The sequence below is a fragment of the Hypanus sabinus genome, chromosome 15 (genome assembly GCF_030144855.1).
Source record: "Hypanus sabinus isolate sHypSab1 chromosome 15, sHypSab1.hap1, whole genome shotgun sequence".
Taxonomy (NCBI): Eukaryota; Metazoa; Chordata; class Chondrichthyes; order Myliobatiformes; family Dasyatidae; genus Hypanus; species Hypanus sabinus.
In genome coordinates this window covers 78242779-78260011 of record NC_082720.1, presented here as the reverse complement: position 1 = coordinate 78260011, position 17233 = coordinate 78242779, and the positions used below count along the sequence as shown (strand labels likewise).

Here is a 17233-nt window from a genome sequence, read left to right as displayed (position 1 = left end):
GCCCTATACAACCTCACCATAACATAATGATTCATATCAGGCTGTGGCTCCCACAATTGCCTTGTAGCTCTGCGGCTCACCGTTTTCACGTATCCTCCTGGATGTGAAGTGGAGGCAGGATGTTCAGAAAGGCCCATAGTTGGCAACGGTAAGTGGAAGAATTCAATCCAGCATTTTCTATACTCATATCACAAATTCACTGAAGCAATGTTTGTGGGTGATTTTTCACATGAACTCGAGTAAATTGCTATTCAGTTTTTCCAGCAGTTTTAATGAAACCAGTAAATTCATACCGAGATTAATAGTTAATATGAATTGGTAATTATTTATTTGTTCTGTGTGCCATCCATACAGATCATTTCATTACATTGAGGTAGTTCGAAGCCAAAGCACATTTTGTTATCAAAGACTGTATAAATTACACAACCTTGAGATTTGTTTGCCTCCCTCCACAAAGCAAGAAGCTGAAAGAACACGATTTTAAAAAAATAAAATGAAGACCAATGCCCAATGCACAAGAGAGAAGTGGGGGATAAAAACAGCAAATAATGCAAACAGTAGAAGCGAGCAACCATTCCAGACCAAACTGAGTCCTGAACCTGAACCACAGAGCAACCCAGAGTAGGCCCAAAGCCTCAGTGTCAGCCGTCATATTAGCGGTGCGGAGTGTAGCAGTTGGGGCAGTCTTCATAGGAATGAACGTTCGTGGGAGAGCAAGTGAAATCAGCCTGACACTCGGGCTTCCAGTCTATCTGAGCCGGCGTTTAAATTATCCAGGCACTGGATAGTGCCTTGTTTTGCGCCTGGGCCCCTGCACCACGATGTGCTTGGGCCACCCAACCCCGAAGCCATTCTCAGGCTCACCAAATCGGCTCGGTGTGTGGAGTGATCCAACCTCGCACCTGGGTCAGACGGACACGCATCAAAACACGTCAGCTTCGACTCCTCTCTGAATCGCCCACTCCATCTCCAACAACGGTACCCGCTCCGCCTGCGACCCTAGCTCGAGCACGTTGCACTTCACACTGCCCCTGCGCGGCTCATCCCCCGAACCAGCCTTTCCTCCACCTGCCTCCTCACTGTCTGCGGTGATAGTACACCACAACTTGCTTCAGTAGTTTTCAGTTGACTCTCTTGCCTTTCGAACCACCAGTAAGCTGTCGCACGCCTTCAGTAGCACCATCTTAAACCAGAAGTACAAGCCACAAGCAATAATGGAATGCATAGTATAACCTTACAGTCGCAGAGTAAGTGTGGTGCAGACAATAAGGTGCAAGGCCATGGTGAAGTAGATTGTGAATTCAAGAGTCCTTTTTAATACAAGAGGTCCATTCCACATTTTTATTACGGTGGGATAGAAGTTGTCCTTGCCGACTGCTTTATTCAGACAGTATAGGCAGAGTCCACGGAGGGGAAGCTGGCTGTTGAGCTGTGTCCAGCTTCTCGTGGTCATGGGTGGAGCAGTGGCCCTACCAAGCCATAATGCGCTTGGGCAGGAAGCATTCTGTCATGCAACTCTATAAAAAAATCAAAATCCCAGGAGCCGATGCCTCAATCCACCAACTTTATCTCAGTGTCAACACTTCCACCTTCTCCATCTCAAAATCATCAGATTTGCAGAGGGGCTTGAAGTTTTAATTTTGTCTTGTGAGCCAAGACCATACTAATCACTGTTCTCTCGAAGCTGCGGCAGTGCACAGCCGTGCAGTAACTGAAATGCTCCCGTGCACGTACCCTTTGTTGCCACGCTGCTGGAGTCTGACGTAGCATTGCGAAACGTGAAAGCTTTTCTTTGCTATACTGCATTTCATTATACCCCTCAGTTAATAAATAAAAAGTATGCGATTTTTCAAATTTCCTCTAAATATTCATAGTATGCATATTATACTAAAAGAAACATTTAAAATGCAGTGCAATTTTCAGGCCACGTAAAAAGTTCTTACTCAGAGCAATGGTGGTCCAGGCAGATGTAAAAAAAAAATTAGATGTAGCATTGAACTGACAAGCCACTGTTTGCTATCCATTCCTATTTATTCGCTGAGCCACCTCTTGAACCATTGCACTTCTTGCATTAGTCAGGAAATCCAGGATTTTGCCTCTGCAACAATAAAGGATTAATGTTGCATTTCCAAGCCATAATGGTGTGTCAGTCTGAGGGAATATGGGACCATTCTCGTAACCAATCAAAATGCAGTGCTGTCTGGTCCAAGATGCCTCATTTCAAAAGAAGGAATCCCCTCAGATACATTCAATGATCCTCAATTTCTTCCGGTATCCTGAGAAAAAAATCTACCCTAAATACAAAAACAAGAATGAATTATCGGTCATTACTTCACTGTTATTTGTGGAAGGTTGCTGTTGCTCTTCAAATTTAGCACCCGGTCATAATGTTGGGAAAGCTTCATTCCTTCTGAACTTTGCAAACCTGTGAGCACATTGGGTACAGAAGTTCACTGGGCCAAACGTGTGTCCTTGTTCGTTCTCTTTCAATTTTGCAAAATATAGATTAAGTTTCAGAACAACAGGCCATTGTCTAGTTTAGAACTGAATCCAGATTGCACTCAGTGTCAGTAAGACCAAGGAAATGATTGTGGACTTCAGGAAGGGAAAGTCGGGGGAACACACACACCAGTCCTCATCGAGAGATCAGCAGTGGAAAGGGTGAGCAGTTTCAAGTTCCTGGGTTGCAACATCTCTGATGATTTATCCTGGGCCCAACATAGTGAAGCAATTACAAAGACCACTAGGAGTGGTCAATAATGGAAATTCCGTTAGGAGTTTGATGACATACCAAATCTCCTCAAAGACTCCATTAAATACTAGAGATCACTCTAACTGGTTGCATCACCGTCTGGTATGGAGGAGTCACTGCACAGGATCCACAAAAGTTACAAAAGGCCGTAAGCTGAGCCAGCTCCATCATGGGCACTGGCTTCCAGAATACCTTCAAAAAGTGATGCCTGGAAGAACAGCATCCATCATTAAGGGCTCCTTTCACCCAGAACATGCCCTCTTTCCATTGCTACCATTAGTGAAGAGCTACAGGAGGCTGAGGAGACACTCCAGCATGCAAGAACAGCTTCTTTCCCTCTGCCATCAGATTTTTGAACAATGAGCCAACGCTAGTTTTTTTGCTCTTTTTGCACTATTATACACACACACACACATACGTATATAATTTTATTGTAATTTAGTTTTTTGCCTGCAAAACGTGTCACCACATCCAGTATGCCAGTGATATTAAGCCTGATTTTGATTTTGGTTCAGTGGAAAGTATTCTGACTGGTGGCACCACAGCCTGGTCTGGAAACACCGATGTCTAAGAATGGTGAAGACCACAAAAATGTGGATGCTGCCCAGCTCATCACAGGAGAAGCCCTGCCCACCACTGAGCACATCTGCAAGGAGCCCCACCACAACAAAAGTGCAGCGTAGATTCACGAGGTTAATTCCTGGGATGTCCGGACTGTCTTACGCAGAGAGGTTAGAGAGACTGGGCTTGTACATGCTGGAATTAAGGAGATTGAGAGGGGATCTGATTGCAACATATAAGATTATTAAGGGATTGGACAATATAGAGGCAGGAAATATGTTCCAGATGATGGGAGAGTCCAGTACCAGAGGGCATGGTTTGAGAATAAGGGGTGGGTCATTTAGGACAGAGTTAAGGAAAAACTTCTTCCCCCAGAGAGTTGTGGGGGTCTGGAATGCACTGCCTCAGAAGGCAGTGGAGGACAATTCTCTGGATACCTTCAAGGAAGAGCTAGATAGGTATCTTATGGATAGGGGAATCAAGGGATATGGGGACAAGGCAGGGACTGGGTATTGATAGTAGATGATCAGCCATGATCTCAGAATGGCAGTGCAGGCTCAAAGGGCCAAATGGTCTACTTCTGCACCTATTGTCTATTGTCAAAACAATATCCATCATCAAGGACCCTCACCACCCAGGTCACACTGTCTTCCAGCTGCTGCCATTCCGAAGGAGATACAGCTGCTCTAGGTCCCATACAACAAGCTTCAGGAGCAGTTGATACTTCAACCATCAGGCTCCTGAACCAGTGTTGATAACTTCACTCCCTCATCCCTGAACACAACCTATGGATTCAGCTTCAAGGGCTCTACAACTTAGATTCTCTATTATTTATTATTAGTTGTATCTGCATAGTTTGTTGTCTTTTGGACATTGGTTGCTTTTCTTCGTGTAATAGTTTTCCTGAAATCTCAGGGTGGTATAGAGTGACATAAATGTACTTTGATAATAAATTTACTTTGAACTTTAATCATCTTCCTGTCACATCTAGGTCCAGATTTCTTTCAAACTTGCTTTGGAGCCTGAGTGCACAGTAATTGGTTTATAGAGTCAGGCTGAATTACTGAATGTAACTGCTTTCAAATAGTGAATAACATTGAAATCCAATGCATTATTCCTTCAATTAACCCGCAGATCGAAGTAACTGGAATACAGTGAGTTCAGCATCCTGAAAATGGGATAAAAAGAGACAATTTTTATCACACAATTGAGACAGTGTGGCTGTACTGAATGAATGGAGGTTAAAAATTATTTAATGTCAACAAAATAGAGAGTACAGAGCAGATTTACTAGAATGTTACCTGGGTTTCAGCACCTAAGTTACAGGGAAAGATTGAACAAGTCAGGTCTTTATTCTTTGGAGTGTAGAAGGTTGAGGGGGGACCTGATAGAGGTATTTAAAATTATGAGAGGGATAGATAGAGCTGACATGGATAGGCTTTTTCCATTCAGAGTAGGGGAGATTCAAACAAGAGGACATGAGTTGAGAGTTAGGGGGCAAAAGTTTAAGGATAACGCAAGGGGGAACTTCTTTACTCAGAGCGGTAGCTGTGTGGAATGAGCTTCCAGTAGAAGTGGTAGAGGCAGGTTCGGTATTGTCATTTAAAGTAAAATTGGATAGGTACATGGACAGGAAAGGAATGGAGGGTTATGGGCTGAGTGCGGGTCAGTGGGATTAGGTGAGAGTAAGCGTTCGGCATGGACTAGAAGTGCCGAGATGGCCTGTTTCCATGCTGTAATTGTTATATGGTTATAAAAATAATAGGCCTTTGTCTGTTAAAAAGCAACATATCTTTATTGTTTTTCAAAAGAGAATCAGAAAATTGACAATGAAACAACATGGCAATATGGTTTACTTCAATTAATTCTGCTCCAACGATTTTCTTCACGTTTTCATAAAATATATCTTTTCTGTATTAATTAGCCTTCAGACACACACAGAATCCTTTAAGTAAACACGTTGAAATACTAACTAGCCAGTAACCAGTGCAAAGTGCTGTAACAGTACACAACAATCCCACAATTCAGTTCAAACTTTAGGGGGAGAAAAATACCGAAGCTTCTATACTTCACTGAATTGCCCATTGCAAAATTCTTTCTATTGTGACCCAACACAGCAAACATTTGGCATAAAACCACATGCAAACAAGGAGTTGTGTGTGTAACATACATACAATGCTGGAGGAACTCATTAAGTCAGACATCTATGGAGGGGAATAAACAGTCAATGCTTTGGGCCGAGATTCTTCAACAGGATTCAAAACCCTTCATCAGTTGTGTGTGTAGTTCTGTGCAGTCACTATGTCCACAGAAACTCACGGTTCTGTGGAACAGTGCCTAGGGGAACTGAAGAGAAATATAGCAAATATGGGATGGCTGATTGGCAATATAGCAGAAAAGGCATTGAGAGATATAGCAGTTTATCGGTTTTTAAGCATTAACCAGATGGACTGCAGGGATTTCTTAAGTCTTGTTCAATAAAGATATTATCAGTAAAAGTTATCAAAAAGCAATGGTAAATTTGCCCATGTTGGGAGGTGATTTTTACTAAGAAACTATAACAGGAATAAAACATGATGACTGAATTACAATTCAATGTATAGTAATACTTGAAACAATGATACTTCACAGTACTTCAGTGACTTCTGTGCAAGATCATTTTTAATAACATTTAAATCATTATGGCTTTGTCCTCGTTAGTCGGCAAACCCTCAACTTTAACTTGCAGAATTAATAGCTTTTCAGATTTTTCTAACTGTATTAAAAGAAGCATTTCAAAATTGTGATCCAGAAGATCCAAGCTGCAAGTTGCTCAATTCATCAATATAAATCATTGAACAGGTTGTGAACACCATTCTCGTCAATTCTGGTTTAAGGTACATTCCATCACTGTCCTCGCCACAAAAATAAAAGTTTTCATTGTTAACACAAGTAAAGCACCAGGGTCATTTATCTTAACATCTCAGGCCAGATTTTCTTCAGTTAATCAGGCAGAAGTACTGCTTTCTGTGGAAGGTCCTGCAGATCAAAAGTCTTCCTTAAGACTAGCAAGCTGCTTCCTTAACGGCACCATTTTGCTTCATACTGTACAACGGCTCTACAAGCTGATTGTGAACATGCGACAGGTCTGGGAGAGGTACAGAAACAAATAAAATGCAAGTTAATAGCAATATTTAACAATTTAGATACTTACTGTATAATAATAATAATAATGCTTACAGTTAAGCTTTGTTAATCTGGCACATTTATGACATTAGTGGTGCTGGAGTAGATTTTCCATACCATCAGGTTACTAATTGTACTTACAATTCACTTTGTTAATATTGCACAGTTAAATTTCACTCCAAGCTATATCTTTTTAAAGTTGTAGGCAACAGAAGCACAGGTGCCCAGTGTTTAGCACAATGTTTTATCGGACCAGGGAGCCGGGTTTTACTCCCACAGCTGTCTATAAAGACTCTGTACATTCTTTACACGTGTCTCCTCCGGGTGCTCCAGTTTCCTCCCACAGTCCAGAGGTACAGGTTGGTAGGTTAACTATCATCGTAAATTGTCCTATGGTTAGGTTAGGTTACGATTAAATTGGGGGAATGCTAGGAGGAAGCAATTGGGGGAAGGGACTGAAAGGGCCTGCTCCATGCTGTATCTCAATGAATAAATATATATTTCTTTTTACTTAAAGAGAGTACAGAGTCTGGGATCCTGTGAGTGGACAATGAGCAGGGGAACCAAACAGTAAATGCCAAACCATCAGAATTTACCACCAATTTTTTTTGGCGTGGGGGGGGGGGAACTTTGCTGTATGTAGCAGCTTAAACATAATGCACAGGAGGACTCTCAAGGAATAGTGGACTGCATGCCACAACAGATTACATTACACTCACACCACATGCATAGCATTAATGTAGGGAAGCTATTGGAAGATATTTCTCAGGGATAGAGTTAATCAAGGCCTGGAAATGACAGGGATTAATGAAACACAAGATGCTGGAGGAACTCAGCAGGTCAGGCAGCATCTATGGAAACAAACAAACAGTCAACGTTTCAGGCCAAGACACTTCATCAGGGAATTTGGCAAAACCCTTCAGCATGGTTCTATTAGGGGGAAATCCCTAATCTAAGAAATTCAACTGAATTTTTTAAAGTTACTGAAAAGAGTTGTGTAGTTGACAAAGATGACATGAACATGGAAGCCAGAAGTTAGGACCCATGGGATTCAAAATTGGCTCCGAAATTGTCTTGGTAATAAAGCAGAAGGTTTTTGTAAATTGGAAATACGTTTTTGGTGATTGGGAGCCTGTGACCAGCAATGTACTGTAGGAAAAGATTCATGATACTTACTGTTTGTTGCATAAATTAAAAATTTGGATATAAATGTAACAGGTACAGTAAGCTTGTGGACGACATGAAAACTAGTGATTTTGTTGATAGCAAAGACGCTATCTGCAGCCAATGGGATGTTATCAATGAGTAACGGGCAGAAGGAATTTAATTCTGTAAGTACAATGCACTTTGCAAGGACATAAAGTACGGTAGAGCCAAGGGAAACTGAGGAACAGAGGAACATTGGCACTCAAATCCAAGAATCCTTGAAGGGGGTAGCAAAGTTAAAGAAAGCACAAAGGATACTAGCCTTCACTGGTAATATATAAAATACAAGAACAAATTTATACGACTGATAGAAACAGAAAACCTACAGCACAATACAGGCCCTTTGGCCCACAAAGCTGTGCCGAACATATTCCTACCTTACAAATTACCTAGGGTTACCCATAGCCCTCTATTTTCCTAGGCTCCATGTACCTATCCAGGAGTCTCTTAAAAGACCCTGTCATATCTGCCTCCACCACCATTGCCAACAGCCCATTCCACACACTCACCACCCTCTGCTTAAAAAACTTACCCCTGATATCTCCTCTGTACCTACTTCCAAACACCTTAAAATTGTGCCTTCTTGTGCTAGCCATTTCAGCCCTGGGAAAAAGCCTCTGACTATCTACATGATCAATGCCTCTCATCATCTTAAACAACTCTATCAGGTCACCTCTCATCTTCCAAGGAGAAAAGGCCAAGTTCACTCAACCTATTCTCATAAGGCATGCTCCCCAATCCAGGCAACATCCTTGTAATCTCCTCTGCACCCTTTCTATAGTTTCCACATACCCCTATGCTTTCTTAACCACAGAGTCAACCTGCACAGCAGCTTTGAGTGTCCTATGGACTCAGACCCCAAGATCCCTCTGATCCTCCACACTGCCAAGATGAGATCCAAAGCAAAGCCAGAACTTGAAATACTCCTTTCGTTGGTAAAACCACGCAAAACTCAACTGTACATCCCAACGCACGACTACCTAAATGGTTTACCCAAAGAATATTCAAGACTTTGACTGGAACAACAATCAGCTAGTGAAAGTCAGCCTGGGATTGGTTGTCAACTGACCAATAGGCATTGGCTGTTACAGCTCGCTGTAACAAACACATTGGTGGGCAACAGCTGGGGTGCTGTTAGCAGTTTATCACCTTGGATGGAACGTTTCAGTAATGAGAGACTGGATAGGCTGGGCTTGTTACCCTCAGAGCAGGCGAGAAAGAGGAACAAAATTGTGAAAGGCAAATATAGAGATGGTGGGAAACCTTCCCCACAGCAGAAGTATCTAAAACAACACAGCTATGTTTCAGATAAGCAGCAAGAGGTTTACAGAGGATCTGGGAAAGAACTTTTTCTACCAAAATGGTAATTAGATTCTGGAGCCCACTTTTTGTGCAGATGATGGAAGCAGGTACTCTCAGATCAAAGTGTCTAAACAAGCACTTCAATTTTTTTTTAATTATTTATTCATTTATGAGATGTGGGCATTGCCAGCGAAGCCAGCATTTATTGCCGATCCCTAGTTGCCCTACAGAAGGTGGTGGAGAGCTGTCTTCTTGAACCAACGCAGTCCCAGAGGTGTAGGTACACCCACAGTGCTGTTAGGGACGGAATTCCATGATTCTGACTCAGCGACAATGAAGGAATGGCAATATGTTTCCCAGTCAGGATGGTGGGTGACTTCGAGGGGGATTTCCAAGTGGTGGTGTTCCCAGCTATCTGCTGTTCTCGTCCTTCTAAATGAGAATCGTCACGCTACAACTGTTTGTCGATGGTGGGGGGATTGGATGCTTGTGGAAGGGGTACCAATCAAGTGGGCTGCCTTGCACTGGATGGTGTCAAGCTTCTTGAGTGTTGATGGAACTGCTCTCATCCAGGTGGGTGGTGAGTATCCCCTTCCACTCCTGACCTGAGCTGAGCCTTGTAGATGGCGGACAAGCTTTGGGGAGTCAGGAGGGGAGTTCCACATCGCAGGGTTCCTAGTCTTTGACCTGCTCTGGTAGCCACGGCTTTTATATGGCTAAGCCAGTTCAGTTTCCTGTCAATGGTAAATCCCAGGATGTTGATAGTAGGGGTGAATGTCAAGAGACAACAGTTAGAGCCTCCCTTGTTGGAGAAGGTCATTGCGTGGCACGAATGCTACTTGCCACTTGTCAGCCCAAGCCTGGATATTGTCCAGGTCCTGCTGCATTTGGGTGTGAACTGCTTCACTCTCTGAGGAGTCACAAATGATGAAGAGCGAACATCCCCATGTGGTGTCCTGAGGATGAGGAGATTGACCTCCAACCACCACAACCATCTTCCTTTGTGTCAAGTATGAATCCAACCAGCAGAGGGTCTTCCCACTGACTCCATTTTAGCTCGGGAACCTTGATGCCATACTCGGTCAAATGCTGCCTTGATGTTGAGGGCTATCACTCTCACCTCACCTCTGGTATTTAGCTCTTTGGTCCATGTTTGGACCAAGGAGGTGATGAGGTCAGGAGCTGAGAAGCCTTGACAGAACCCAAACTGGGCATCCGTAAGCAGGTTATTGCCGAGTAGGTGCTGCATGATAGCACTGTTGATGACCCCTTCCATTACTTTGCTGATGATTGAGAGTAGGTTGACAGGACGGTGATTGGCTGGGTTGGACTTGTCCTGTTTCTTGTGTAGAGGACATACCTGGGCAATTTTCCACATTGCTGGGCAGATGCCAGTGTCTCAGCTGTACTGGAACTGCTTGGCCAGTGGAGCGGCAAGCTCTGGAGCACAAGTCTTCAGGACTGTTGCTAGGATTTTGCCTGGGCCCGTAGCCTTCACAGTATCCAGTGCTTTCAGCTGCTTCTTGTTCTCATGTAGAGTGAAATGGTCTAGCTGCACAGTGACATCTAGGATGCTGGGGACTTCCAGAAGAGGCCAAGCTGGAGCATCTACTTGGCAATTCTGACTGAAGATTGTTGCAAAAGCCTCAGCCTTATCTTTTGCACAGGTGTGCAGGGCTCCTCTGTCATTGAGGATGGGGGTATTTGTGGCGCCTCCTCCTCCAGTGAGTTGTTTGATTGTCCACCACCATTCACAGCTGGATGTAGCATGACTACAGAGCTTAGATCTGATCTGCTGGTTGTGGAACCACTTAGCTCGATCTGTTATTTGCTGCTTACGGTGTTTGGCATACAAGTAGTCCTGTACTGTGGCTTCACCAGGGTGACCTCATATTGAGGTATGACTGGTGTTGCTCCCATCATGCCCTCCTGCACTTTTCATTGAACCAGGGTTGATCCCTGGCCTGGTGGTAATGTTAGAGTGGGGGATATGCCAGGCCATGAGGTTACAGATTGTAGTTGCGTACAATTCTGCTGCTGCTGATGGCCCACCACCCAGTCTGGGGCTGCTAGATCTGTTCAAAGTCTATCCAATTTAGCATGGTGGTAGTGCCACACAATGCAGTGGAGGGTTGGAACTGCCATGGTATAAAAGGTTTATGGACCAAGCAGTGACAAATAAGATTAGACTAGACAGTCCACAAGGACAAAATGACTAATGGGCTCCAATCTCTGTAATAGGACTGCAAGATATCTAACTGATACATTTATCAAGTACATAGACAGCCATTAAAGAGAAGCTTATAAAAAAAAGGTATGAAAAGCAGTGGAAGTGTTGGGGGTCTGAAACAGCAGATAGTTGTGGAGTGTTGAAAATCAAGCCAGCACAAGCAGATGAGCAAAGGGATTTGGGGATTACAGAGCAGGCAGTGGGTTCAGAGATCAAAAGGAGTGAGGGGTTGGTGGGGTGGGAGAGAGAGGACGTCCACGAAATAATTAGAGAACGAGGGCAAAGGTTTTAAATCTGGGGAATTACTGAATTGCTGGGATGATGAATGAATAAGAGACAGACAGAAATCTCAGCCACAGTGGGGTGTAAGGTGGGAGTCAGTCAGAAGAGAACTGCAATGTTTAAGTTTGGAGTTAACAAAGGAACCCATGGTTACCACACAGATAACAACCACTATTCAATGGTGACAATTAAACTAAAAGTGAGAAAATAAAATTATGATTTAATTATAAAAAACTGTTACATCATATGTAACCGTGTTTCAAGATGACCCCTGTTTCCATCCAAGGGGTCACTGTGGATATGGTGGAGGATTACAAATACCTGGGGATACAAATTGACAATAAACTGGACTGGTCAAAGAACACTGGGGCTGTCTACAAGAAGGGTCAGAGCCATCTCTACTTCCTGAAGAGACTGAGGTCTTTTAACATCTGCCGGACGATGCTGAGGATGTTCTACGAGTCTGTGGTGGCCAGTGCTATCATGTTTGCTGTTGTGTGCTGGGGCAGCAGGCTGAGGGTAGCAGACACCAACAGAATCAACAAATTCATTCAGTTTGTTGTGGGGGTGGAACTGGACTCTCTGACGGTGGTGTCTGAAAAGAGGACGCTGTCCAAGTTGCATGCCATCTTGGATAATGTCTCCCATCCACACCATAACTTACTGGTTAGGCACAGGAGTACATTCAGCCAGAGGCTCGTTCCACTGAGCATCACAGGAAGTCATTTCTGCCTGTGGCCATCAAACTTTACAACTCCTCCCTCGGAGTGTCAGACACCCTGAGCCAATAGGCTGGTCCTGGACTTATTTCCACTTGGAATAATTTACTTATTATTATTTAATTATTTATGGTTTTATATTGCTATATTTCTACACTATTCTTGGTTGGTGCAACTGTAACAAAACCCAATTTCCCTCGGGATCAATAATGTCTGTCTGTAAAATTTAATCTTAACTGATTTTTGCTGTCGTATTCTTTTCTATAAGCTATTTACATGTGACTAATTTAAAATTTCATAACTAGCATTGCAACATGGGATTAACTGGTCTCAAGTCAGCTCTTTCATTTCCACTTAAGGTAACCAATTACAAAAGAATGCATTCTGCCCTAGGAAGGAATCCAATTTTGTAGCCCTAAGCCTCCAACACCAGCGCAACTCAATACAGTGTCCAGTCAATGAATTAGTATGCAATGTGTAGAAGTGAAACTTGGTAGGCAAAATTTGAAGACGACAAGAATTTGGTTTGACATAAAGTCTGTCTAAAGGAAGCAACCAAAGAGGAACCAAACTGAAAGTGAAAGTTTCAGTCAGCACCAAATGACAACTGAGAGGAACCAAAATAAATACCCCAGCCTATGGAACGCAACAGGAACATGTTGATAAGAGGAAACAGACTGAAAATTGAACTATAATGGAAATGTGGAAACAAGAGGGTCTGAGATCTTGAAAGAATCACAAGCATATGTACACATTTGGTGCTCAACATGACATATCAGTACGGAACAACCACAAGCAGAACAAACAGAATGCTTAATCTTATTCCTCGTTCAGCTTGACATCAGTGGCAGAAGATACCTGCCTAGAATTTCATCCCTGCTAGATATTACAGTGCTGCCAAAAGTCTGTTCTCCATTGCCCAGATTTCCTTCCGTCCAGGATGAAAGAGCCTTTTTAACTGGCAGCTCATCAACCGCCCTAATCAATATAGTGCCAGCTGGAAGATCGGGGTCCATTTCCTGTCTGTAAGGAGTTTGCACATTCTGCTGTGACTGTGTGGATTTCCTAACACACAGCAAAGATGTACAGTTAGGTTAGTAAGTTACGGGCATGCTATGGTGACTCTTGCGGGCTGCCCAGAATAATCCTCACTAATTTGATTTGAATTAACGCCAAAGCCACATTTTACCGTATGCTTCGATGTGCATGTGACAAATAAAGCTAATCTTTATTTCTTTCTTTCCCTCCAGCATTAAAACACAACGATTTCATTGCATCACCTGCAACACGAACCACAGTTTCTCACCCGAACTATCAGCACCTCAAATGCCCCTGATCTCTACTCAGAGACAGCAGATGAATATTACCCTCCATCCTGACTTGGAAATACATCACTGGGTCCAAATCCCCAACAATACTGTGCAGCATCTTTGCCAGGGGTATTGAAATCATTTTACAGCTTTCTCTAAGGAGAATTAGAGTAGGACAATAAATACTGACCTTACCAGCACTGCGCATATTAAGAAAATGGGAGTAAAAATTGTCCTACCACAACTGTCCAGCACGTTTAGTCCTATCAATCAGTGACGAATTTCTAAACAACGGTGCTACTCTGAACTTCATCCAAGTCAGACAACGTCTTAATTACAGTTCTCAGTTTTGGTATCCAAAGCACAAAGGAAACACTCATCCCAAAAGCAGTGCAGCACCGAACCCCTGCTTCAAGAGGACAATTAACACAAAAAGCCAGGGCTTTCATCGTGACACCTTAAAAGAAAGTGTTTTATAAGGTCAATAGTTGGGACCAACTTTCAACCGGGCAGCAGAAAAGAAAATTTCCAACTATTTCAAAAACCAGAAGATGTGCATTTTAAGTGAGTGAGAAGGAAAAAGTTTAATGAGAGATGTGTGGAGCGAGTTAATTTTTTGTAGCGTGAATGGCAGGTGCCTGGAATAGGTTGCTAGGTGGAGGTACTGTAGATACTATAGTGGTGCTTATGAGACTTTTCGATGAGTACATGAATATGCAGGGGGAATGGAGGGACAGGAATCTAAAGAGATTTGGTTTAATTTGACATTGTGTTTGGCACAGACATGGACTGAAGGGTCTGTTTCTGTGCTGTACAATTTTATATTCGAAGAGACAGAGAGAATGAAGGAAAATTCAGGTTTGTGTTGAAAGGATGTTTGCCTCAAGATGAACCATAGCATTCCCTCATCTCCATTTACGTGTGATCTTAGCACATTCCCCCCGCCCCCCACCACCAGTCTAAGTTTGATTAATCTTAAAGAGCAAGGAAAACATGCTGCCTTAGACACAAAGTTGTTTCAACAGTGGTGAAAAGGAATCAGTGCCACTATGCAACCACTCAAAACAATGCCTCGGACCAAATGGCCTTTAAGTAAAAAGCAAGCAGATTAGCAACACACACAAAATGCTGTAGGAACTCCACAGGTCAGGCAGTAAACAAGTTAGCAAATGTAACTGAACACAGAACTTTCACAAAAATTAGCTACCTTTAAAATACTGGACTGTTTTTACACGGAGTTCCAATGTGGCATCTTCATCGCACACAAACAGTGCCTTGGGGTGCTGCTGAAGTGCAGACACAGTCCACATATGGTTTACACCATCTTCTATTGCTTTGTACAGAGCCAAGGATTTATGAGCTCCCGTGATGAGAATCAGCACCTGCATAGATAAAAGGAAACACTTCAGGTTTGCTTTTTTTGGCAACTGCAGGAGTAAGTGAAAAGGCAGGAAGACTAATAAAAATGCACAAATGGTTGAAAACAGTCACAAAATGGCCAACACCTACTCAGTTAAACACACCCATACAAATCCAACTCAATGTATAATCCCCCTGTGAGTTTATACTGAAGCCCTCAAGCACACCTTAACCACTTCTAAACTTCAATGTTTCCATTCACTATTGGCAAAGCTCATACATTACAGTTCCAGAAATTTGAGGCATCTATAACTCTCATCTCCCTATCCTAAGTGTTAGCAGACCCTATTCAGATTTGCCTTACAATCCACACTTGCTCCTGGTTAAGTCACTGGTTAAACAGTGACTCAAGTTTAAAATTCGCTTCCTTGTTTCCAAAATCCCTTTCATCTATTACCACCAACAACTGCAAACGCCTCTGAGATAGCTGCACACTTCCAATTCTGGCCCTCCTACAACCCGGAATTAAATCATCCAGTCAAACCCCTGAACTCCAGAAATCCATTCCTAAAGAAATGATTTTCTTTCCTTCCCTTAAAATACTCTTTAAAAATAAAAAATTTAAAAAAAAATTCTTAGACTAAAGTTTTGGTTGTTTCTCATACATCAGTTCTATACCAGGGCTTTAACTGACATTTGATAACACTCCAAATGAGACATTTTACCATATTAGGCATAGTCCACAAATACAGATCATTGCTGAGGTTGTAAAGTACACAACACTTAGAACACGAGGGAAGAAGAAACTTTTCTGAATAAACGAGGCCAGTTATTATGATTGAGAATGCTTTGAAATGATGGTGAAATTCTACAGATACATTTGAAAACATGGCTAATATGACTAAGGCAGAGCTTAGGAAGATTAATGGCGATTCCTTTACTTACATCTTCGGAAACAGCTCTATTTCCATCTCTAATATCTCTACTTTTCCCATTCAGGGTTTTTTTGAAGACCCTGACCTGGAGTTACATGCTGACTACTCTCAGGGTTCCATAACCGGCCGCTGTTCGGCACGCCAAAGGCACGGCCTAAGAGTCCAGCTCGAATTCAGAAGCCTAGGATCTCGGGGCTCTGGAGGCAGCTGGATCAAGGATTGGTGTCATGACAGGAGACTCGTGTGTCGTCGGGGAGTTGGGATATCTGCTGTGTGCTGGTGTGGTGAACTATGTGCCTGTCTGGACACGCCCCTGCTGACTGCTCCTGTGGCTCCTCCCACAGGCCCCTGTATAAAGGAGATCTGAGGCCTGACGCTCGGCCTCAGTCTCCAGGTCATAGTATGATGGACACTCACTCCTGGTTCCTTCTTCCAGTCAATAAAAGCCGATATCTCGCCTTACGTCTCAGTGTGAGTTATTGATGGTGCATCAGCTGGAGACCCAGGATCTTTGAGTTCTTCAGGCACAGAGCTCGAAAAAGCGACGTAACGGATTTTTAACATCGTAAACCAGCGAGTTGTTTGTTATGTCTCCCCGCTCGCTGTGGAAAATATTACACCTTTTTCCCTTACTAGGGAGCGAGAGAACCTGCGTAATGTCAAACACTGAGTGAAACGCAAAGTCTTTGGGGTAACTGCAAGTCTGTGTCTTTGCTATTGCTTTGCTCACACCTGAGAGCTCAGTGGCCGGTGCTTCTTTTTGCCGGTGGGGGGAGGGGGATAATTGCTTGCTGCCACTTATGCACGGGGGGGGGGAAAGGGGACGTTGGAGTTCTAGCATTTAACTGTCGTTCATTCTTTGGGGAACTCCTCTATTTTTTTTGGATGGCTCCAAAGAAAAAGCATTTCAGGATGTATATTGTATTTATCTCTCTGACATTAAATTCTACCTTTGAACCTTTTATTTGCAAGGTCTCAGAAAAAAATAGAGGAACTAATTGCTCTTTGGAAGAATACAATGAGATAAATAGCCTATTCTACTGCTGGAATCTACAATTCTAAAATAAAGTCCAATCCTGAATTATCATCACATCTCCAAGCTGTAGTACTAACTCTTTGATTCAAAGAACTAACTAGGGAAAAGGTTAATGTACACTCAAAATTAAAAATATTCCATTTCCTTACCTCCCTGGCGTCCATTACTGTGCCCACACCAACTGTCAAAGCCATAGTAGGGACTTTAGTCAAATCTCCATTGAAGAATCTAGCATTGGCCAATATTGTATCCATTGCCAACGTCTTCACTCTGGTGCGAGATACAAGACTGGACCCTGGTTCATTGAAAGCAATGTGACCATCTGGACCAATACCTACAACAAATTCATAACAGAAAATGTTCAGAGTCAGTGTCG

General features: G+C 42.9%; 1 protein-coding gene across 4 annotated transcripts in view; it reads right to left on the bottom strand.

Moving 5' to 3' along the window:
* Positions 1-5087: 5087 nt before the first annotated feature.
* The window catches only part of LOC132405621 (glucosamine-6-phosphate isomerase 1), a 37833-nt gene continuing 25687 nt past the window's right edge, over positions 5088-17233 (bottom strand). For all 4 annotated transcript variants that reach the window (XM_059990576.1, XM_059990573.1, XM_059990574.1 and 1 more), the window contains 3 exons: positions 17007-17191; positions 14735-14909; positions 5088-6440 (listed from right to left, as the gene is read on the bottom strand). In XM_059990576.1, the coding sequence (XP_059846559.1) occupies positions 6358-6440; positions 14735-14909; positions 17007-17191 (443 nt within the window). In that variant the 3' untranslated portion in view covers positions 5088-6357. The remainder of the gene's footprint in view (positions 6441-14734; positions 14910-17006; positions 17192-17233) is intronic.